Source organism: Heterodontus francisci, chromosome 5 (assembly GCF_036365525.1).
Source record: "Heterodontus francisci isolate sHetFra1 chromosome 5, sHetFra1.hap1, whole genome shotgun sequence".
NCBI lineage: Eukaryota > Metazoa > Chordata > Chondrichthyes > Heterodontiformes > Heterodontidae > Heterodontus > Heterodontus francisci.
In genome coordinates, this window is record NC_090375.1 from 118662991 (window position 1) to 118686373 (window position 23383).

The 23383-nt window shown below is 42.9% G+C and overlaps 1 protein-coding gene across 8 annotated transcripts in view; it reads left to right on the forward strand.

Annotated features, from left to right (window-relative positions):
- sulf1 (sulfatase 1) overlaps positions 1-23383 on the forward strand; it is a 353304-nt gene that overhangs the window by 315466 nt on the left and 14455 nt on the right. For 3 of the 8 annotated variants that reach the window (XM_068031971.1, XM_068031972.1, XM_068031973.1), the window contains exons 12-19: positions 1350-1593; positions 4692-4788; positions 5426-5520; positions 7534-7608; positions 9044-9216; positions 13055-13197; positions 18163-18286; positions 21208-21241. In XM_068031971.1, the coding sequence (XP_067888072.1) occupies positions 1350-1593; positions 4692-4788; positions 5426-5520; positions 7534-7608; positions 9044-9216; positions 13055-13197; positions 18163-18286; positions 21208-21241 (985 nt within the window). The remainder of the gene's footprint in view (positions 1-1349; positions 1594-4691; positions 4789-5425; positions 5521-7533; positions 7609-9043; positions 9217-13054; positions 13198-18162; positions 18287-21207; positions 21242-23383) is intronic. The other 5 variants (XM_068031966.1, XM_068031967.1, XM_068031969.1 and 2 more) reach the window with 3 other exon arrangements.

The window sequence follows — 23383 nt, forward strand, 5'->3', positions numbered from 1 at the left end:
GTCCACTGTGACTGCAGAAGCCAACAGATATTTGCAAAGACAGAATGTGTGGGTTTTCATGTTCACATAGTAAAAAGGGAGAAATAAGTCAGATGCTAATGTCACTGCTTCACTGTAACACAATAATGTGGAAGTGTGATATAATTTTCTTCACTTTGATGGAAATCTTAACAATATTCAAGAAGAAAGATTCCCTCCCTCCCGACTTTCTTGCTTTCGCTCTTAAGAAATCTTGCTGAGTGCAGTTTCCATGGTAACTGCAGCTCTCCAGCACTTCACTCTTCATTATTCAAGCATCAACCTTGGTGGTGAGTATCAAATGAAATGCATCAAAGTTGAGCCCATTGTCCACAAGTGCACTTTCCATCATGAGTCATTGGCTACTGATCAGGATTGGGAAACCTGGCTGATTCAATCCCTCTCCCCACCCATTGGAACACCCTTACAACTAGTGCAGTGAGGATCAACGAACTCACCATAGATCGGGGTCTAACCAGGGTGCTGCACCTCTGTATGGCCGAATGCCAAACAAAGCAATAATTTCACACTCTACACCATCAACTGAGTTGTAGATGTATTTAAAATCAAGAAATCCTGGGAATGTTGCCTTGCTCCTTGTAATATTTCATTGCTGTAGCAAGAATGGAAATAGATACTTCTTGCATAATATAAAAGCAGTTTTCAGCACAGTGACATGTATGTCAGACAGTCAATTGGCCAAAGAAAGCATAAAATATTACTTCCACTGCTTTTCTGCAGGCAGAGGTGCTCTGCCCATCAGTTGCTGATCAGTAAGTCTACAGTTACTGTAAATCCTCTGGTTGTACCCAAGTTCATAGCACCATGTATTGAATAGTGACTGCTGACCCACGCAGAAGCCCTTCCAAAAGCACATTGGGCTCTCAGCACAGATTCAAGAATATGAGTTCAGCCTCAGCTCTCATTTTAACTCCGCCACAATCATTAGACATGAAAAAGTCATGTGACGCGAGGCAACATCTTTCAGTCAGAGTTGAAGAGGTGGAAAGAACTGGGCAAAATAAATTTTAAGGAATGGTGACCACGCCATGGGCCTGGATTTCCCAACTAACAAGTAACAGCAGGTTTCTGTAAATGATGACTCTGTGGCCTGCTTTTGGCATTTTCTACATCTGGTGTCTGCAGACCCAACTTCTCTCCAAATAGTGATTTGAGCAGATGATATCCGCACTGAAGGTAGCCATGCCAGTGTGAGGCAGCAAGCAAACATTGTGTTTTTAAAAGAGTTGCCTGTTTTCACAATTCCGTCCTGAGTTGTGTTTATGTAATTAGTGGCAGCTGTATTAAAGTGTACTTTCCCTTCTGAACAGAATTTAAACATCGTTTCCTTCACACTCGACCAATCCGCTCCATTTCAGTCGAATTAGAAGGTGAGATTTATGATATTGACCTGGAAATTAAAGAACTCAAGTCACTGATGGCTAAAAATATTAGCACAGGCTATTACCGAGAGGAAAGCCCAACTGAAGAGGGAGATGAGGACAATGAAATGATTGCTGAGGACGGCAGTAAGGCTGAGGAATCACTGCTAGATTCAGTCAAGGTCACACACAAGTAAGTCTGGCTTACTCGCTAAACATTTCTGTTCTATAAGATTAGAAATCTAGGGCTGGATTTTTATTACAGAGATGGGAAACAAGAGCCGGGTCTGGTTTTGGGTTAGAAACCCAGCTCCAGTGGGAAACTGATTCAGGTTCATATTTTCAAATGGGTAAGCCCTTAATTGGGATGGGACAATATAGATAATAAATGCTGGCCTAGCCAGCGAGGCCCACATCCCATTAAAGAATGAAAAAAAGACAGGTTTTCTCTCCACTTAGAGCCACTGAGGCTGGGAATGGAGGTGGGTCACATGAAGTGTGAGACTCATGTAGACATCCTATGGCAGCCATCGCTGAGGCTGCTGGTTGTCCTGAGGTAGAAATCTGCCCTTAACTGTGCCAGCGGGAAGTGAGATGTCACAGGGGAGCTGGAGGCCTGGCACTAGGGGCAGGGCAGACCCTCGCTTCATCAATGCCCACCTGGATCTAATGCTGGATGCCGTGAAGGAGAGGAACCAGGTTCTCTTCCCAAAGGATGGCAGGAGGAGGCCACCTCGTGGTGCAGCAGGGGCATTCCTCTGTTCTGTGTTATCACTCTCCACCCCTCTTCCTCCTCCTCCCTTACCTCCTGCTCCTCTCTCGATGAGCTGTCTCCTTCCAGCGCCTCACTGTCCTCAAGGTCTACACCTCTCTGAAGGACCATGTTATGGAGAATGCAGCAGACCATCATAATGACCAAGACACTTGCAGGAAGGTATTGGAGGGTGTCACCTGACCGATCCAGTTACCAGAATCGCTTCTTCAGAAGCCCGATGGACTGTTCAATGGTTGGCCTGCTGAGCAGGTGACATTGGTTGTATCACCTCTGCCCCTCTGTCCGGGGCTCCCTAGCCATCTCTTCAAGAGATTTCCCTTGTCCCCTTGGATCCTTCCATGCAGTTTGGGGTTGGAGTGAAGATCCGAGGTAGCCTGGACTGGCAGAGGATGAAGGAGTCATGGCAGCTGCCAGGAAAGTGAGCGCAAACATGGAGGAAGCTCTTGTTATGGTCACAGACCAGTTGAACGTTGAGGCAGTGGAAGCCCTTCCTGTTGTTGGATCTCACTGGCTGGTCGCTGGTACCTTGACGGCCACATGGGTGCATGTGATGATGCCCTGCACCTGGGGGAATCTAGTGATGGTGGCGAAACCCACTGCCCTCTGTCCCTGCGCAGGCCCATCTCTGTCAAAGTGGAAGTAGTCCCCTGCCCTCCTGAATATGCCATCTGTGACCTGCCTGATGGTGTGATGAGTTGCCATCTGCGAGATGCCACCTAAGGCTGCAGCTGATCCCTGGAATGACCTGGTTGCATAGAAATTAAGGGCGACAATTACCTTAATGGCTGCAGGTAAGGGGGGCCCCTGTGGGCCGTGAAGCCTCAGGTCATTGCAGATCAGAGCACAAATGTCCATCTGCTCCTGGATAGGTGCAGCCTGCTATGGCACTGACGCTCTGTCATTTGCAGGTATCTGACTCATGGGTGGTAGACCCGATCTGGGGGAATTTAATGGGCTCCCGGGGGACAGGTTGGGAGGCAGGGGTCCCATAGAATTACGTTGGAAAGTGGGGGACTGGGGGCTGTTGCACTGCAATTAAGTCGGGGGCAGGATAGGCCAAAGTTGGCCTTCCTGCTCAGAGGTCAATTGAGATCCCTAACTGGCCAATTAATAGTCACTTAAGGGCTTCTTCCCACTGCTGGACTTAAACCAGCAATGGGGAGGCCTCTGCCACGCAGGGTGGTCGCCAAATAAAACAAGTGACCTCTCTGTGGGCTTGAGGGGGCCGACAGCAAAGGCCACCCCTCCGCTAACCCGCCACCCCCCCCCCCCCCCCCCCACTCTCAAAGTCCACTCTCTCCCGCACCACCCCCCCCCCCCCCCACTCTCTGTGGCCTGCCGGACTGGCCCCGGTGACCCCATCTCACTTACCTTGGGTCCCCTTGGGTCCAGCGTTCCTGCGCTCGGCCGGGGTCCAAGGTCTGGTGTAGTACCGTCAATGACCGCCACTCCTGGTGGCGCTGCTGGTACTACTGAGCTGCCAGCCCTCTGAGTTGCCCCTTCTGATTGGCCGGTAGCTCTGGGAGGCAGGGTCCCTGTTCTTAAAGGGACAGGAATGCCGGTGCCCGGCAGTTAATTTCCCGGGCACCTTTGAATTGTGCCCATGGGGCTCCGCAGGGCCAAAGCAAAGTTCCCCTTGCCTTTTCAGCCCGGCGTCGGGACCCCTGCCGGCTCAACTAAATTCAGCCCAGAAGTCTAGGGTAGTGCCCTCTTCCCCTTGCTGCCCCCTACTGTGCTGCTCTGGCCTCCTGCTGTCCAGGAGTTTGAATCTACTGAAGGTCATCCTGGTAGCTCTGTCCAATGTTAAAGTAGCCTGTTCCCATCTGAATGCCCTCCGCTGGGCTTTGTGCATTTGCCAGGCCTTCCCCTGCCAATGTCAGCTGCCTCAGTGATGCCAGCGGGCTCACGTCCCTCTCCAGATTCCCACCACTCACCACCGAAAAAAGCAAGTCTTACAGCTCCAGCAATGACTACTCTGTGGCACCTTTGAAGCAGCTGAGCTTTATTTTGGACCTCTGCATTATGTTAATCAGCCCTTCCCGCATTCCTCATGGCCCTCCACATTATTCCCGTCTTCAAAACGTTTCTGTGTTCCAGACATGGCATTCTTCCCATGGCCTTCCTTTGAAAATCTCAAACTGCTGCTGACAAGCTTGTTATTGAGCTCCACAATGAGCTCAACAGGTGATTAATCGGAGGCATGTGGGATTGCTGTTCCCTCCCTCCCTCCTGGTGTCCTTTTAAAAATGTCTTTGCATTCCGGAGGCGGTGGGACCCAGTGCCGACCTTTGAGAACGCGATCTTCACATCGTGCATGCACCCGCTCCCACCCCCAGTGGGCTTTAAAAAATCCAGCCTCTAGTTTTCCAGTGCAGCACTACCTTGGAGATATTGATAACATGCCCTGAACATTCTTGTTTGAGCCTTTTAAAGAACCTCTGGTTTGACCCACAGAATTTGCTGGTCTCTATCCCTGATGTGCTCGTTTATTTTCTTTACTTATTTCTTTCCTAAAGGTGTTTCATTCTTGCCAATGACACAGTGCATTGTGAGAAAGAGCTGTATCAGTCAGCTAGAGCATGGAAGGACCACAAGAGCTACATAGACAAAGAGGTGAGATATTTTCCAAACGGCAGAAAGCTAATGTTATCAATGACAGGTGAGATTTCTGGTCACTGTGATTTCCCATTCCAGTGGAAAGGCAGAAATTGACATGAAAATTTCCCACGAGAGGAATGCCATCAAATTTCTGAATTACACTGACAGTTATTGAACAGATGGATGTCTTTGTTCAGTTCTAAAGTATAGGCTGGAGCTTTTTATACTTTTGTAAAATGAATTTTAATCAGCCTTGTTTGTTGCTGTGGCGGAGTACAGACGGAGCTCCTCTGAGAACAAAACTCTGGGTATTTTTGGAAGGCATTTTTAGAAAAACCATCTCGATTGTTGGCTGGGATGGTGGGATGGGCAGGTTGAAATCTAAATTTAAATTTAACACCATTCCAGTATCCATGTTAGAAAATTAAGAGCCAGTGGCAATTATAATGGATCTTCTCCTGATCGACATAAAACTCCCACATTAGTACTAAAGTGTCACTGCTCCAGCAGAAACCTGTGGAAATATATATCGGGAGGAAAAATCAGACAACATTGTTGACCTGAAAATAACTCCCACCATAATTAGTGAAATCAAGTTATTTCAGTGATTTTGAAACTGGAAAATAAAAGGTTTTTTGTCTCTCAATTGTAGATTGAAGCTCTTCAAGACAAAATAAAGAATCTGAGAGAAGTGAGAGGCCACCTAAAAAGAAAAAAGCCTGAGGAATGTGACTGCAACAGGAAAAGGTCTGTATCTTTAACGTGCTACATGAACAGCCACTCCTTTTAATCTTAAGGGCAATTTCCCTCTGCCTTACTCCTGGGCAACACTCATTTCCTGAGTGCAAAGCAGAGGAAGATGCACGGAGAATTTTCAGGCCCTGCTGACGTCGGTAATGGAGGCAGACGGGACACCAGCCATCTTAGGGGAGGTGGGTTTGGGGCCCGACAAGGCTGCCTACCCCCACAAGGTGGGCAGCTAATTAGGCTCATTAAGAGCATCGTTAAGGGCACTGACAGGAAGCCGACTGGGATTTTCTAGTTGCCTCCAATTTCCCAATGCAACAGGGGAGGCAGTTCAGTTGCCTGGAAGTGGGCACACAGCAGCAGGCCAGGGTGCCAGCGTTCCAGGCAGGTCTACAGGCCATCCCTGCCTGTGTGGGTGTGGGTGCAACCAAAAGCCACCCTGTACAAGGAAATACAACCCCCCCCCTCTCCTCTCGCCCCTCCCTCTCCACTCCCCACCACCAACAGTGGCGGCCTGATTATAAAAACAAGAAATGCTGGAAATACTTAGCAGGTCTGGCAGCATTTCAGACCTGAAACGTTAACTCTGCTTCTCTCTCCACAGATGCTGCCAGACCTGCTGAGTATTTCCAGCATTTCTTGTTTTTATTTCAGATTTCCAGCATCTGCAGTATTTTGCTTTTATTATAGTGGTGGACTGATTGCCTTTTCTACATTTTATTTACATTTTTTAAAGGATTGATGAGAGGGCACTCCCATGTTGAAGTGCCCTCTCAGTTACTTACCCTTTACTGCATCCGGCTGCTGCTCTCAAACTGGAAAGCCTCTGATTGGCCCTCCAGCTTTGAGAGCCCACCAGCCACCCTTAATTGGACAGGGAACCTGTCTCCATGCCAATTAAGTGGGGGGCTCAGTAAAAATCCCAGGTCAGTGACTACCAGTTCAGGTCATCACAAGTAGTTGCATAAGACTGTTGTGGTTGATTTTTGTCCCTGTTTTCAGATGGGAATGGGGTGCTAACAGGCCAAAAATGATGGTGCAGTTACTGCCCATTCACAACAGCTGTCCACAGAACGTGCTAGGGAACAGCCAAGCAGTGTACCTGCCGGAACAGGACAAAGCCTACTTATAAATTGCAAATCAGACTCCTATGTTTTATTTAGGGCCACAATGTAACTTTGGCTTTCCACTGGATGAGTGGAGCACCTGGTATATCGAGCTGTTCTAGCTGTAGTTCCAAAGGACCATAGGTATCTCTCCCCTTTAGAGAGTCACCATTCCAAGTGTGGGGCAAGGCTAGGAGGCAGGCCTCTATGAACTACCACAGCCAGTACGGGTATTGAACCCACACTTGGCATCTTTCTACATCACACTCTAACCGTCTAGCAAACTGAGCTAACCGACACCCCCCCCCCTCCCTTACCCCCCCCCCCCCCCCCCGTATCTAGTGGAAATGAGCATTGAACGGCTGAACCAGCAGTCATTAAAGTGATCACTGCTGGCTGCTCAGAAAAATCATTTTTTAAAGTTTTGTCAATATTTTAGTGGGGCTACACAGGAGCTCCTCCTGGCAGCATGACAATCTTCCATGCACTTCCAGCCCCTCTGTGTGGCCCTCTCCTGCAATTGCTTTCCTCATGTCAGGGTTGCCGCCTGGCTAAGTTACTCACTAATTGAACATTTCCCCAGGACTGCTTGTCTGCAGGAGGCAAACCTCCTGAAGGTCATGGCCAAGACTGGGAACTCATGAGATCCAACCATTATCCTCCTGCTCTGTGACAAAGTATTTTGGTTCAAAGGGTTTGAAAAAAATATGGGATATATTTAACAGCTGCTGAAACTGAAATGAGTGGGTTATGTCTTCTGTCCAACTTTCTCATGGTACTGAAATCAGAATTAATATGGAAGCATTAACTTGCTTCTCCTCTGAGCTTATCTCACTGTAGCATTTTTAACTCTGATGAGATACAATTATCACAAATGATGATCCTCCTTTACTTCTATTCAATGTAGTTATTTTAGTAGAGATAAAGGAATGAGAAACCAAGGGAAACTGAAGAACAAGAACAACCATCTACATCCCTTCAGGTAGGTGACAGTCTGTTCCAGGAGCAGGGCTTTGTGGTGATTCGAGTTTTACAAGAGATAGTCACATCAGCGGAAAACACCTCTTCTCAATGTTTCCAACCTTATAAAAATGAGTTAAATCGCAATATGTTATCATTGTTCCCTACTGCAGTTCCTATATGTTTTTGAACAGTGGCAAGACTGGAGAATGGAACCAATTTTTTGTATCCAGTGTCAGCAATAAGCAATGTTAAACTTGTACATGCATTGGGCAGACACAGATTAAATTTATATCCAGCCTCAACCCAAAATACAAAGAGGGACAACCCTTTGTATCAGTATCTCATTGCCTTTTCAAATATCAGGCATTCTTGTAAACATTTCCGCATGCGGTGCTAGGTTTTGCAAAGTTATGAAAGATTTTGTGCTAGACTCATGGCCACCAAGGAACATTGTTCAGGCTGCTCAAGTTCATTGGAAATAGGGCTCTTAAAGCCATAGAGAAAGCACATCACCTTGGACTTAATTTGAATGCAGTTCCAGAGGTGAAAATTCACCAACCCGCCTGGTTCCCTTTCAGCTTCAATAGTCCCAATTTTAACTCAAGGCGAGAGGTCATTGTGGGGCTAACATCTCACTGACATGAGGCCTAGCCAATTTTAACTCTTCAGTATCATTAACATTGTTCAGGTCCAACTTCCACTCGATCCCAGCAGGCCTGATGGGGAGGCTGACAGGTGGCAGCAGAGCTAGAGACTGCCATGGGGATCCATGGGAACATGGGATGGGAGTCCCAAGATTTCCTCATGGGGCCTGGAGAAGCACTCCTACTCCTTCTGACGCATAAGGAACTCATCAAAATATTTTCAAGCCTTACCTTCCCAGCCCTCTGATGGGCATGCTGCTCCTTGCTGCTCAGTGCCAGATCCACCAATGATGACAAACATGAAGATGGTCAGAAGAGCCCCAGGTAAGTTAATAAAATTAATTATTTTTTAGGTTTCTTTGTTGACCAAGAGGAGCAAGAATGCTCTTCTCCACAAGGAAATTTTGGACCAGCCCTGCACCAGGCTTCTCTTGGCCTCCACTTGCCCCCACCCCAATCGCAAACACCTAGTTATTCCCATCAGAATCAGACAGGCATCTACTCTCGACCATGGTAACGAGGCCTGGGAATTAAAATCACCAGGGCCTTGTGCTGCCACCATCGTTGGTGCTTCCCATTCACTCTGGTTCCTGCACGCTGCACTCATGCCTCTTGTTAAAATCAGGGTTTAAATGTCAGAAGGAACATTGTGCATATTGCTCAAGACAACGTGTACTGAAGAGATGTGAACTGGAACCATCGCATTATTAGAGAAGTTTAATGTTATGTACGCTACTTCACACTCCATAAATGTCATTCACATTATCAAATAACTAATAGGACTATAACTCCATTACCTGACCTTTTCAGGGAAGTGGCTCAGGAGGTAGACAGTAAGCTGCAACTGTTCAAGGAGAATCGGAGAAAGAAGAAAGATCGTAAAATAAAGAGGCGTATGAGAAAGGGAGATGGCTGCAGCCTGCCTGGCCTCACCTGCTTCACACACAATAATGAGCACTGGCAGACACCACCTTACTGGAACTGTAAGCAGATTTTGTTTGTGTATGATATGTTGCTAGGCTCTTAAAGAAACATAGAAACATAGAAAAAGGAGAGGGAAGTTGGAGGGGATCCCCAATACACTCTGCCCACACATCGATGGCACTATCCCTGAATTGGTCTCTGATTTAATTGACTGTCTCTGCTAGATATTTGCTGTGGTTTAGAAATACGCATCAAAATATTAAACAGAGGCATAGTCAGTCTTTAGCGGGCCAATCTGCTCTGACACAAGACTATAGATACTCGAAACTGACAATGCCAATGTGACCACTCCAGTGTTTGTTTTGAGGAAATGGACAGCGCACAGGACTCTTCCTTGCTGTCTGTAAATGCATTAATGTTTAAATAGCATAAATAAGCGATCAATAGATGAGTACTTGGCTGTTGTTACCCAGAGAGTGACTACATCTTCAGTCCTTATGTTGTACCCTCCAATAAATTCTACAACAGCAATAACCTAAAGTCGCCTTTTATATCCAGATATTTTCTTCTCTGCATTAGTTTTAACAAATCTGTAAGTGTGTTTACAAAAGCTATGTTTATGGAATCATTAAAATGAATGCAGAGAATACTGGGACTAGTTTTCAAAGTTATTTTAACACTGCTTTTTAACTGATGTTAGTATGTGTTTCACTTAATTTTAGATAGTAATGATAGTGATATAATTATAAAATTGAAATGTTTGTAAACCAGCATCTTTGCTCTTTTGGATTCAGTCTATCTGAACACCACTGAATTGCGACGTCATTCCTTGCCACAGCCATCCTTGATTCTACACATACGAGCATTGAAATTTACAGTACCGAAGGTGGCCATTCAGCTCTTTGCTGCAGCAAGCCAAAACTAGTCCCATTGCTTTGCTGTCTCCCTGTAGTCAAAATATCCTCAGCTTCAAATATTTATCTATTCCTTCCTTAAAGGTACAATGGTCTCTGCCTCAACAACAACAACCTGCATTGATATAACACCTTTGACATAATAAAACATCCTAAGGCACTTCACAGAAGCATTATCAAACAAAACTTTGTTACCAAGTCACATTAGGTGACCTAAAGCTTGGCCAAAGGAGTGTCTTAAAGGTGAAGAGCGAGATAGAGACACGGAGAGGTTTAAGGAGAGAATTCCAGAGCTTAGGGCCTTGGCAGCTGAAGGCACAGCAGCCAGTGATGGAGTGATTAAAATCGGTATACTCTCGAGGCCAGGATTGGAGGAATGCAGCTGTCTCGGAGGGTTGTAGAGCTGGAGGAGATTACACAGATAGGGAGGGGTGAGACCATGGAGGAATTTGAAAACAAGGATGAGAATTTTAAATAAAAACAAGAAATGCTGGAAATACTCAGCAGGTCTGGTAGTGTCTGTGGAGAGAGAAGCAGAGTTAACGTTTCAGGTCAGTGACCCTTCTTTAGAAGATTGAAGCCATTGTCTTTGCTTCCCATTCCAAATTCTGTTCCCTAGCTATCAACTCCATCCCTCTCCCTGGCAACTGTCAGAGACTAAACCAGGCTGTTCGCAACCTTGGTGTCATATTTGACGCTGAGATGAGCTTCCAACCAAATACTTGCACCATCACTAAGACTGCCTATTTTCACCTCTCTAGCATCGCCTGACTTCGCCCCTACCTCAGCTCATTTGCTGCTGAAACCCTCATTCATGCCTTTGTTACCTCTAGACTTGACTTTTCCAATGCACTCCTGGCTGGTCTCCCACATTCTTCCCTCTGTAAACTTGAGTTCATCCAAAACTCTGCAGCCCGTGTTCTTACTCACACCAAGTCTCGTTCACCTATCACCTCAGGCTCGCTGACCTACATTGGCTCCCAATCAAGCAATGCCTTGATTTTAAAATTCTCATTCTTGTTTTAAAATCCCTCCATGGCCTCGCCCCTCCCTATCTCTGTAATCTCCTTCAGCCCCACAACCCTCTGAGCTATCTGTGCCCTCTAATTCTGGCCTCATTATGCTTCCCAGATTTTAATTACTCCATGACTGGTAGCCGTGCCTTCAGCTGCCAAGGCCCTAAGCTCTGGAATTCCCTCTCTAACTCTCTCTTTCCTCCTTTACCTTGCTCCTAAAACCTATCTCTGTGACCAAGCTTTGGCCATCTGCCCTAATATTGTCTAATTTTCCTTTATAACACTCCTGTGAAATGCCTTGGGTTGTTTTATCACGTTATTACATTGTAAATGTAAGTTGTTGTTGTGACCTCCCTTCTCACTCTTCTTCGTGGCAATTTTAAGTTCATGGCCTTTCATTGCTGAGTCCCCAATCAGAGGAAATAATCTCTCCCTTTTCACTCTATGAAAATCCTATATCATTTTAAAAATCTCTATTAAATCTCCTTAGTCTTCTCTGCTCCAGTAGTGTAGACTCAGTACTCCAAACCTTTCTTAAGGTATTATCTTAAAATCAGTATTAGGCCATTTCGGAGTGAAATCAGGAAGTATGTCTTCATACCAAGGGGAGTAGAAATCTGGAACTCAATTTTCTCAAATGGCTGCAGATGCTGCATTAATTGAAGGTTGATAGATTTTTATTAGCTAGGGATATCATGGGATTTATGCTACAATGAAGTTGAGGTACAGATGAGCCATGAGCTAACTGAATGATGGAACAGGCTCAAGGGGCCGAATGGTCTACTCCTCTTTCCATGTTCCATTCTTTCTAACTGCAGTTTCTCATCCCTGGTATCACCCTGCTGAATCCACAATGTACACTCTCTATGGCTTTGATTGTTTCTATAATGGGGCTCCCAAAGCTCTATAACTGTGCCCTAATAATTATCTTGTACAAATTCACAAACCTTCCTTTTGCATTCTGTGGCTCTGTTTATAAAGCCCAAAATATTATTGTCCTTATTTTAATTTTATCTACCTGCACTACCATTAGAGCATAAAAAAATGAATATTTTTGACATTTTCTTTGAACACTTTTATCTATAACTTATAAAAATATAACTGATGGAGAAGAAAGGCTGCTTGATTGAGCAGAGCAGTTGGCAACAAGAAGCTTTGTGATGAAACCTCCAGGGATACATCCAACTAGAGTTGGTATCCCTAGTATGCTGGGGTGTTTTTAGGCAGCCTGCTTCCAAAGTTATCCTACAGCAATGTGCTGTGGGCTATTGGCAACTTTCACTCTGCATTAGTGCATTAGATGCAACATGACAACTTCGGGCCATCAGATCATATCACTGTGCCCTCTCCTCTTTACAAATACAATGAAGCATTTTGGATCACACTTTGCTGTGGTAACCTGTGCACATTAAAAAGGAGGGCCTAGGTATTCCTTTGTGGCAGGGTTTCCGAAGGAAATGTGTCAGGGCAAGACATCTTGTATGTTTGCACATAAGCAAAAATTGGTTTTGCAAACACATTTTCATGTAGAAAAAGTCCTTTCAATTCAGCTTCCTAGTGGTTGGTCTTCGTGGCTCCTTTAAGTCAGTCCTGATCACTTAGTCAATTTCATCTGTACATGTTGCTGTAATTTAAAAAAATATATGAATCACAATTGTTTATAAATGTTTGATTTTTAAAAAGATCCTAATGGCAGTGAACTTGCAGGACGTCTGTGCAACAGTAAATTTCTCTTGTGGAACTTGTATTGGAGGTAACATTTAACTTCAATGGATGTACACTTCGTGGGTGGGTGCTAGTGGATTGAGCATCCATTATACATTCCACCCTCAATGGAAAGAAAAATCGTGTAAGGGTACAACAGGCAGCAAATCCACTACTGTCTATTTTGTGCCCCCACTGAAGTTGGAAATACTGTGTTCTTGTTTAGACATTAACCTGACAAAGGCTTTTACCTTTCATTACAGTAGGATCCTTCTGTGCTTGCACAAGTTCTAACAATAACACTTATTGGTGTTTGCGAACCATCAATGAGACTCACAACATCCTCTTCTGTGAATTTGCCACGGGTTTCCTTGAATATTTTGACATGAACAGTGATCCATATCAAGTAAGGAGATTTTTTTTGTTCAGTGAAATCAAAAATTGCAATAATCACAAGACAGGTACAGATGTGGAAGTTTACCCCTTTCTTCTGTTTATAAGCCTAAGCCCTCAAGTTCCAGTGGTGCCAGTGCACTGTCAGAAGTGGGGCAGGATGTGCACCAACCATGATATCCTGGCACTGATCCTGCCTTCAATGCAGGTCAGATATTTAATACACCAAAAGATGTGTAGGCTGTCTAAATCCAGCCTGCAACCTCTCAGAAAAATTAGAGGGGGTGGCTGGGAAGGACAGAAAACTCCGTCCAGTAACTGTGAGGCCCCAAGTAAGGTGGTTGTATAGGGTGGAGGAGAGGTGGATGTATAACCTGAGGGTTCGTAAAGGGGTAATGGCAGCTCCAGGGGGTGCAGTAAACCTGGGAGAGAAGAATGACAGCAAGGGCCAAAAAAAGAGAAGTAAGCTTTAGAGACTCAGAAATAGAGAGCAGGAGGAATGGGCTGTTAGAGTTCAGGGCCACAGGCTCATCAAAAGATGTATTATGCAGTTGGCTGTGGCAGTGTGTTCCATCTCCTTGAATCCCAGAACTGGTTTGCAGTGCAGGAAGAAGTTTAACAACTTCACCAGAGTTGCCACGGTTAGCTACCTGCTCCCCCAAGCCCTTCCTTGCATTCTCTGGCACTCCTTCATTCATTACCCTCAGAGTGCCAGGGGAGTCAACCATGAAAGAAATATATTACAGTGGAGAGGGGAGCCTGTAGATTCAGGTCTCTGGGATCATGTTATGTAAAGAATGATACTGGTTGGAGGTACTGAGCACCATCTCAGGGGCCTGAGACAGATGAGAACATAGGAACAGGAATAGGCCATTTAGCCCCTTGAGCCTGTTCCACCATTCAGTGAGATTCTGGCTGATTTGCAACCTAGAGGTCTAAACCTGGAGTTTAGAAGAGGAAGAGGTGACTTGATTGAACCTATAAGATTCTGAAGGGTCTTGACAAGGTGGATGTGGAAAGGATGTTTCCTCTTGTGGGAGAATCTAGAACTAGGGGTCACTGTTTAAAAATAAAGGGTCGCCCATTAAAGACAGCGATGAGGAGAAGTTTTTTCTCTCAGCAGGTCGTGAGTCTTTGGAACTCTCTTCCTCAAAAGGGGGTGAAAGGTTATTGGGGATAGGCAGGAATGTGGAGTTGAGGTTACAATCAAATCAGCCATGATCCTGTTGAATGGCAGTGCAAGCTCGAGGGGCCAAGTGGCCTACTCCTACTCCTAATTCGTATGTTCGTTCTGTAACTCTGTGCCCGATATCCCTTAATACCTTTGGATAACAAAAATCTATCAAGCTCAGCTTTAAAATTTACAATTGAACTAGCATCAGTTGCGGTTTGCGGAAGAACATTCCAAAATTCTACCACCCATTGCGTTTTTCCTTGTTTCACTCCTGAAAGGTCTGTCTCTAGTTTTTATACTATGCCCCCAGTCCTAGATTCCCCAACCAGCGAACATAGTTTTTCTCTATCTACCCTATCTATTCCCCTCAATATCTTGAAAACTTCGACCAAATCACACCTTAACCTTCTAAATTTCAGAGAATACAACACTAGTTCACATAATCTCTCCTCATAATTTAGCCCTTGGAGTCCAGGTATCATTCTGGTAAATGGCAGGGGTCATGCCAGAGTCTAATGTCATCCTCACTACCAATGTCTGAGAAGGATTTAACATAATGTGGCACAACCTGGAACAAATGACAAAGGAAACAACAGCTGCATCTGTCCCCTCCTCATCCTGATAGAGAGGGCTCCATATCAGTTCAATGTGGATGCTTTGACCACTGGCCTTCAAGCCTTGGAGAACTATTGGAGGGAATGATGGCAATAAGCTTTAAAGAGATTCAGGGCACCACCTCTCAGGAACTGCAGGATGTAACTGATACCATCAGCTCTGCTTCCCACTGATCGGTTGGTACTCAGATCTACAGACAGCATAAGTGACATGACTAGCATCCACCGTCATGATTCCATCTCCTCTCTTAATGACAGCTCATGTGTTCTTTCTAGCCATCCCTTCAGATTCCTGCTTAAATCGAGGATATGCGACCATGTTCCCCATGAATCTACTATTAACCTGAGACAACGGCCTCCTCAATCCCAAGAGATGAGCAATAGCACAGTGTTAGCAAGAATCATTGCAAAGAATCGTTGCCTCCTTAAGCGATCTGTTCTGATACATTCTCCAGTGATTGGTATTGTTTGTAGACTCTGGTGGAAGGGTACCTACTAGTTAGTCTTCATCTTCTTTGGTGTAGTCCTATCCTGCATGCCTCTCATATTTCCTCTATATATATATATGGAAATGAGCTTAGTCAATCCCCTGATAAGGGCTTCATGACACAAAAGTAGGAAAAAAAATTCCTTGCCTGAAGATACTGAAAGACTGCTTGCTTTCTTAGCTCTGTCAAAGCTAATATTTCAGACAAAATTTATGATGATTCAAAGCCTGTGAATCTAACCACTTCCTGGTTTGATAAATCATGCAGGTTTTCTCAGGCTTAAGCTGGGTGCAATTTTGGCATAAGTGGCAGAATTTCTGGGACAACAGCTTTTGTCCTCATTATCCTATTATTTGCATAAATAGTCAATTTTGGGAGTAGGCACATCTGCTGCCAGCAACTGCTCCCTACCATTGAAATTTAGCTTAAATCTTAGAATGGTTGTAACTGATATATCTGATTTACAATCCAAATTTCAACCTCTTTTGTCAGACTAGCAGACTTTCTCCCCCCTCCCCAAGAAGTACAGAATTTCAGGCCACTATAGTCCCCATCATGAGATCCAATTCTTTAAATAATTACAATGATTTTGCCTCCACTACTCTATCCAGAGATCCATCCTATATATTGATGATTATTCGTGAACATGATGCTAACAGTTCTTAATTTACCATTACCTAATTTGAAGCTGTGCCCGAGTATCATCTTTTATTTTTAAGTAGTATTTCAAATTTACCTTTAGTATACCATTTACTATCTTCCTTTCGATGCTGAAAAGGCCAAGTTCCTCTGGTCTTTGCTTATAATGCTGATTCTACGCAATGGCCTATTGGCTGTTCTCTGAACTGACTCCATGATTTGAATGTACCTTTGTCTCTCAGTGACTAGAGCTAAACTCAGTAGTCAAGACTGTCCAAAGTATATTTTAAGCATGACCTCCTTTTACGTATACTCGACTGTTTTAATCTATATAGTTCAGCATTCTATTTGCTTGGTTGATTGGCTGCTTCACAGTGATTCATCATGTTTAGCACTGAGTTATCGAAGACACAGGATCTCTTTCACCTTCATGCTTAGCTATTTTAACACCATTTATGGAATATATGTATTTGTATATTTTTCTAACCTATTTTGCTATTCCCAACCTATTTGGGAATCCTCAGACAAAACCGTCCTTCTGAGTTTGATATCATCTGCAAATTGAGAACCCCCCCCCACCCCTACCCTCGGAGTGATGAATGAGTCAAGTAAATAAGTTACTACATCACTAAAAATACTCGGCACTGGTAATTAGTATAGATGCATTTAAGGGGAAGTGAGATAAATATGTGAGCGAACAAGGAATGGAAGGATATGTTGATAGGGTGAGATGAAGTAAGGGGGAAGAGGCTCGTGTGAAGCATAAATGCTAACATAGATCCATTGGGCCAAATGGCCTGTTTCTGTGCTGTAAATACTATGTAATTACTGTTACTACACTGTTAACTCTTTTAAAGAAGTTACTTTATAAAAATCTGGTCCAAGATGCAAATTAATCTTAGGGGGATAACCATAGACCTAGATGATCTAATACTCCATGGAACAGATAGTTGTTGCCATATTTAGACCACAGAAATGCCACTTAAGAAATACATAGCATGTTGGCATATATGAAGCTGGCTTCAAAACCAACAGAGCAACGGGTGAGATGATATGGAAACAGTAGGAAAAATCAGGCAGTGAGGGCTATTGCCAGCTCTCCACTGTGACCTTAATTTCCCTTTCCCCATCCTCACTGTGACCACTAATGGCTGTTGCATTTCTGCCCGTGGCGTGTAAACGCTGGCTGGGGTAGTTAGGGCCTGGATTCCTCGCATGTTTCTCTCCCATTTGCCTCTGGGGGCAGGTTATAGGCCTGTGTAGCAGCAGTAATGCCCCAAGTGTTGTAAATGAAGGGTGAGAACCTAGTATAAGACTCTACCCTCCATTTTGTGTTGATTACTTATCTGATGATGGCCTCAGTCTCACCTGAGACCTTCAGTAAAAAAGAATTGATACAGTCTTAGGGACTTTTTAGCCCTTTTATTCTTTCCTCCTGCCTATTCTGGTCCTGCAACGGCAATCCCACTGCATTGCTTTGGTCACCCTGGGGGTCACTGGTGGGGCTCCTGCTTGCAGGCAGGAACCAATCATGAATACATAGTGGCCCTTTACCCAGAAGATTGAACTGAGTGGGCTTGTGGGAATAATTCTGCCTGGGCCTATTGGAGCCGAAAATGGTAAATCCCATCCCTGGAATGGAAGTCTTCACTTTGTAGCAGCTGATGATTCAAAAAGCCTCTTTTTACAGTTTACTGTTTTATGCTTTTACAAGTTGAGGTTGCCCAAACCTATTTCACATAAGTTCATTACAGCTGTTAGAGAGAACAGACTTTTCATTTCATCACTCTGGTTGGTATAAAGTTAGTTTCATAGATGCTTGCTATTCTTGAAGTACTGTAATGTGTCCTTTACCTGCTGCTGCAGTCTATGCTCGGTCTTACTTGTACTCTGAATTTTATCACCAACGGCTTAATGAAATAAGCATCCTCCTATCTAAACTCAACAATTAGGTTCTTGGTTCTTTTTTAGTGTTCCGCACAATATTGTTGTGAAGTGCATCATCCAAAGGCTTCCCCCATAAAAAGGGAAGGGTGATCTCTATTTTGATTTTATGATTTCAGCTGACTAATACAGTACACATGGTTGAACGGGAAATTCTTAATCAATTGCACATACAGTTAATGGAGCTGAGAAGTTGCCAAGGACACAAGCAGTGCACTCCACGGGCTAAGGGTGTGGAAACAGGTAATCATTGTGGTTTTCAGATGACAAAGGATAGAGTGATTCTCCTCAGCTCTCTGCACTGGCAGTCTTCACTTAACTGTAACAGAAAATTGTAAAATAAAATTGAATTTCTGCTATCATTGTCCACATTTGTCAGCACAGGATTTGGTTTGTGTCATTTTCCTAGAATGGCATTCCTTGTATCAGTGAAACTTAATTTGTTCCCATTGTTCCTCACTTTTTCAAATGAAATCTTCATGAAAAATTGCAGATTCAGATCAAAATGGATCAAAATTCTGCAATATGTTTTAGTTAAAAGTGCCATAAAGTTTACATTTTCACGAAACAGTTCCTCTTTTGGGAGTCCAGTATAGAGCATGTTGTCAAATGGGATTCAACAGGGCAGACCACCAAGTTTATTTGGTATATTAAGCCCACTCATTTCCTGTCTGTCATGAAAATGCTTTCATTTTCATATTCAATTGCTAACTTACTCCTCTTTTTTTTAATGCTGATCATTATCGAAAGCTGAACTAGTATAATTATAGATAACTAATGACTACAGAACCACCATCCATACATTCCTTTTTAATATTTTCAGTTAAAAATGAAAACAAGCACGAGTTTTAATTTTATGTTTACTTCTTTGATTAAGAGTAACTCACTGAAGTGCTGAAAGCCTTTATTTGTAACCCTTATACTGCCAGCAAGTCCAGAGACAGCTACTGTTACAGGAAAACAACTGGCAGAGCTTTGAAATTTTACTGATATTATTGTACACTTCCTATTTTAACAAGGTATTAACAAATTTATTTAAAATGGGTTCATTATGATTATCAGTGTTGTGAAGAATGTATCATATTTTAAAATGGAACGATACCTCTGTTAAAATAGCAGTCAAAGGAGGTTTCTTCGTACATTAATATCGCACAATGCAATTTCAAAAGCTAAGTTTTTGTCAGCTTGACAGTACTCTCACTCAGGTCAGATGGTTGTGGGTTTGATTCGCCTGCTCCAGGGGGTTGAGCACATAATCTAAGCTAGGTCTCCAGTGCAATACTGAGGGGGTGCTGCATTTTTGGTGCATGCAATGTTAAACTGAGATTCCACCTGCTGTCCTGGTGCATCAGGTGAGCTTTAGCATTCTGATGTCAATATTCGAAGAAGATTAGAAAATTCTGATGGTGCCCTGCCCAACATTCCTGATTATTTATCTCATGGCTGCTCATGAGTTATTTCCAGCACAGAATGACAGCTATAGTTTGACAACATGACAACAATCCCTGCACTTCAGGAAAAAAGTAACTCATTATGTAAATTGCTGTGAGACGTTTTGACATGATAGGTGCTATATAAATGCAATCATTAATTAATTATATTGTGTTACTACAATAAAGCTACTCAAATGTCTAGAAAAGCTTTGTCTTTACTATAACCCCAAACTGCAAAACTAAAAATATAAAAAGCAACTTTTAGTAAAGAAACCTAAATTTTTTAATGTTTCTATTCCATTCCATTCCTGTGTTTCTTTTCAATCTCTTGAAGTCTTCCACCCCATTTTCACTTTTCATATTTTTATTGTTTTTAGTCTAATTTTACTTATTTCTATCTAACCTAATTTCATCCTCTCGAATTTGAAACTTTCTATATCTTTTTGTGGCCTCCTTTGTCCATTTTGGACGGGGGAAGCAAGTTCCAAAATATTGTTTTCTTTTATCGTAAATCTGATTTTGAAGACTTGTTTCCAGCTAATCAAAGATTAACATGACCATGTCTTTGACATATCAATGCATCTGCCTGAATGAATGCTCTCAGCATCAACCCTAGAAACACAAAAAGCTCATCTTTTACAACCAATCTGGACACAGATTATAGATTTTAGATCAGATCTGTGATAAGCCAGTCTTGAAGGATTTCTGAAGTGCAATCTTGACAAAATGATCACTCAAATTTAATATTTTGGTATACATGTAAAACATTTTCCTCAAAGAGACCACTCTCTCCAAAACATGAACTATCCTCTCAAGAAAAGTAATTGTTATTATCGTACATGTGGGCTGCACACCCAACTTGAACTGACTTTTTTCCTGTATCTGTTTTCCTGTATGTAACTTGTACATAGAACAGGGAAAATAAATGTAAATGAAGAAGGTTGACTTATTAGTACTGCTTTTGTATGTGAGGAGGTACATACTGTAGCTTTGAGAAAGTAAACATGTAGTCACTAATTTGTGGGGGTTAATTACACCGTTTGTAGAAGATGTGTTGGTGATCATTCCTTTCTGGGAATTGAGAATAAAAATGATACTTTCACAGAGCCACACAGCAGAAATTCAGTTTTAAAATTAATTACAGAATTCTAAGGAAGTGACAACAGTGAAATATAAAGTTAATGTAATAATACAAACAGTTACTGTTCTGAACAGTTACTGTTCAGAAGCTAACATTGAATATAAGATCAGGTACTTAGTGTCATAAGGGATAATTTTGACTTCATGCAAAACTGTAAAATGGGCGATAGTGAACTGTCAGCCTGTTTTACATCTCGCCCAATTTCTATTTCTGTTGAAGCCAAAGGGAATAAAATGCGGGGAAGATGTGAAACAGGCTGCTGATTTGCTATCATCCATTTTAGACTTTGCACAAAGTCAAAATCTATCCCTGTAGCCTATTAAAAATTTTCACTGCCTAATAAAGTGTGTATAGAAGCTTAACTTCCTAATTAAGCTAGTTTGCAATGATACGAGACTGCTGTTTATTCTCTATTATTCTGGGTTTCCTAGCCATGTTGTCTTGATTAATTCTTGTGTCAAAGGTTACTTTTTCTCTCTATTTTAACCATATTACATTTTTCTTCAGGTAATGCATGGACAGATTACATTGTGAATAATTTACCGTTCTAAAAACATTAACAAAAATTACTCTTGTATTTTCCTAATCAGGAAATAAAGATGGAGGAAGCTTTGATCAGCACAGGTATCCATACTTTTTATTCTCTTAAAACAACTTTCTTTCCAACCAATTGCATGAGCTGGCCCATTGAAGCTTTTTTTTTTCGTTTTTTTGTGCATTGAACTCAGCATTCTTTGGTGCATGACAACTCATCTTTTAACAAATAACAGCTAAATCTTATTTCAGATCACCTGTTTTACTTAACTCTGCTCTTTGGGTACCATGGCAGTCCTAATAATTTGCATTTGTTGCGATCCCCCAGTTGAGTTGCTGCTTCTTGAAGATGAAAATGATTTCAAACTGAAAAGAAATTGTTTGATTCCTATAATTCTCCCCATCACTGTCTCACACATGCACACTTGAAAATATACTCATGTCTATTTACACACTTACACAGATCACACACACACACACACACTGACACTTGATAATTGAAGAACTGAATACCTAGTCCGTTAGAACCTCTGCTAGGTTGCATTGGCAATTTTCCCAAAAAGATCAAGGAATTTCAAGCTTAAGTTATGCACAACGCAAATCCAGTTTCCACAATCTTTTGCGCAAGTTTAAAAACATCGCGTTGGAAGCCTTCCCCCACTCACAAAACTCACCACACCCCCAGATCGATTTAATCACCATTGCGAGTTTTCACCAATTGCACCTGTTTGCAGGCCTTTGAGGAGGCTTTTAGAATCAAGCATTTTTTTAGGTGCAAGGGCACTAATAAGTACCTTCTAAAAATTTTAAATACTAAAAAAAATTAATTTACTAAGAAATTGACTACTATACACCATTGTTCTGCATAGTTTTTTTTTAAGTCATTTTCAGTTATTTAACATCAGGTTACTCACAGGCAGTGGAGAATGCTGATTTTTTGTGCTAAACTCATTTTCAGCTGTCCTAATAAAATTGGACCAAGCTACTAATCTTAAATATAATGCTGATTTTTTTTTTTACTAATAAATTGACTAAAAAAAAAGAAAAAGAAATTACCATTACATTCTAAAACACCGCCCGATTGTGCTGGTTGACGGAAGACTTTACTTTTGTGGTTTTGCGGCCTTCTGACATGGAAGTGCCTCCACACAGCCCCTGCGATATTATGTGGGGGACTGATTTAAATAGAGAGGGCAGAGCGGCCGATCCTTCTATGTCATAATGGGCGGCCGCTACGTTCCCGGCAATGGTGTCCAGCACCACCGCATAGGTGCCGGCGCCATTTTTAAAGGGCTTTAAGCCATTAGAAATCATTTTAATTTTTAAAGGTACGGTATGCGTTTATTTTTCATTAACAAATAAAAATGACAGGGAGGCCCTTCCCCAACCCCCTCAATGATCATTTCATTGCCAGATATTTTAAAAACTTGCCTTTTTCCCTACCCGAACTTTCCCCTCCAACCTTCTAACTTCTGCCCTTCAGCCCCTTCCCATCATCTCCACAGCCAATAAACAGTGTTTTCCCCGTTCTCCCACCCCGAAAATTTTATTCCTCCCCCCTCTCCATTAGGATCTTGCCTCGGAACTCCATACGGAGTTCCAAAGGCGCGCGAATTATGAACGGCGGCCGTAAAATCTGCGTGGGATGGCCGCCACCTGCAGGTAAGTTCATTTACATATCATTATTGTGCATTTAAATATTTAGATGAAGAGCCCACCGCCATATGGCGGGGGAGGGGCCACACCGAGGTCCCCTAGCCGCCGTTAATATGCAGCAGGCCCTTCTCGATGCCGGAGGTCGAGGCGAGCCTCTCCCCGCAGAATTTTACTGGCTACCCACCACAACCCGCGGCATTGAGGGGCTGGTAAAATTCAGCCCTTTGAGTGCAATTGTGCCCAGGTTACCTATTGTTCCCAAAATGGAAACTCTACCCCAATATGTTGGTGAAATTCTACAACCAAGCTATAAACGTAGTTGATATTTTTAAAAAAGCAATCTAATAAAAACTCTGCAAATATAAATTTTGTAATTGCAGTTAAATGTTCTGTAAAGTGTCCTCTATATCCATTAACTGGGGGTTTTAAATTCTACCAAATCATAATCTGTGGCCCCCCCATCCTGGACTAAAGATGGTAATATCCAGACTAATTAGTATTTTTGCTTACGTGGACTGTGGACCAGTAGGCAAATCAGAGTAATTCTGATTCAAAAGCATTTTCTATTATTAATGT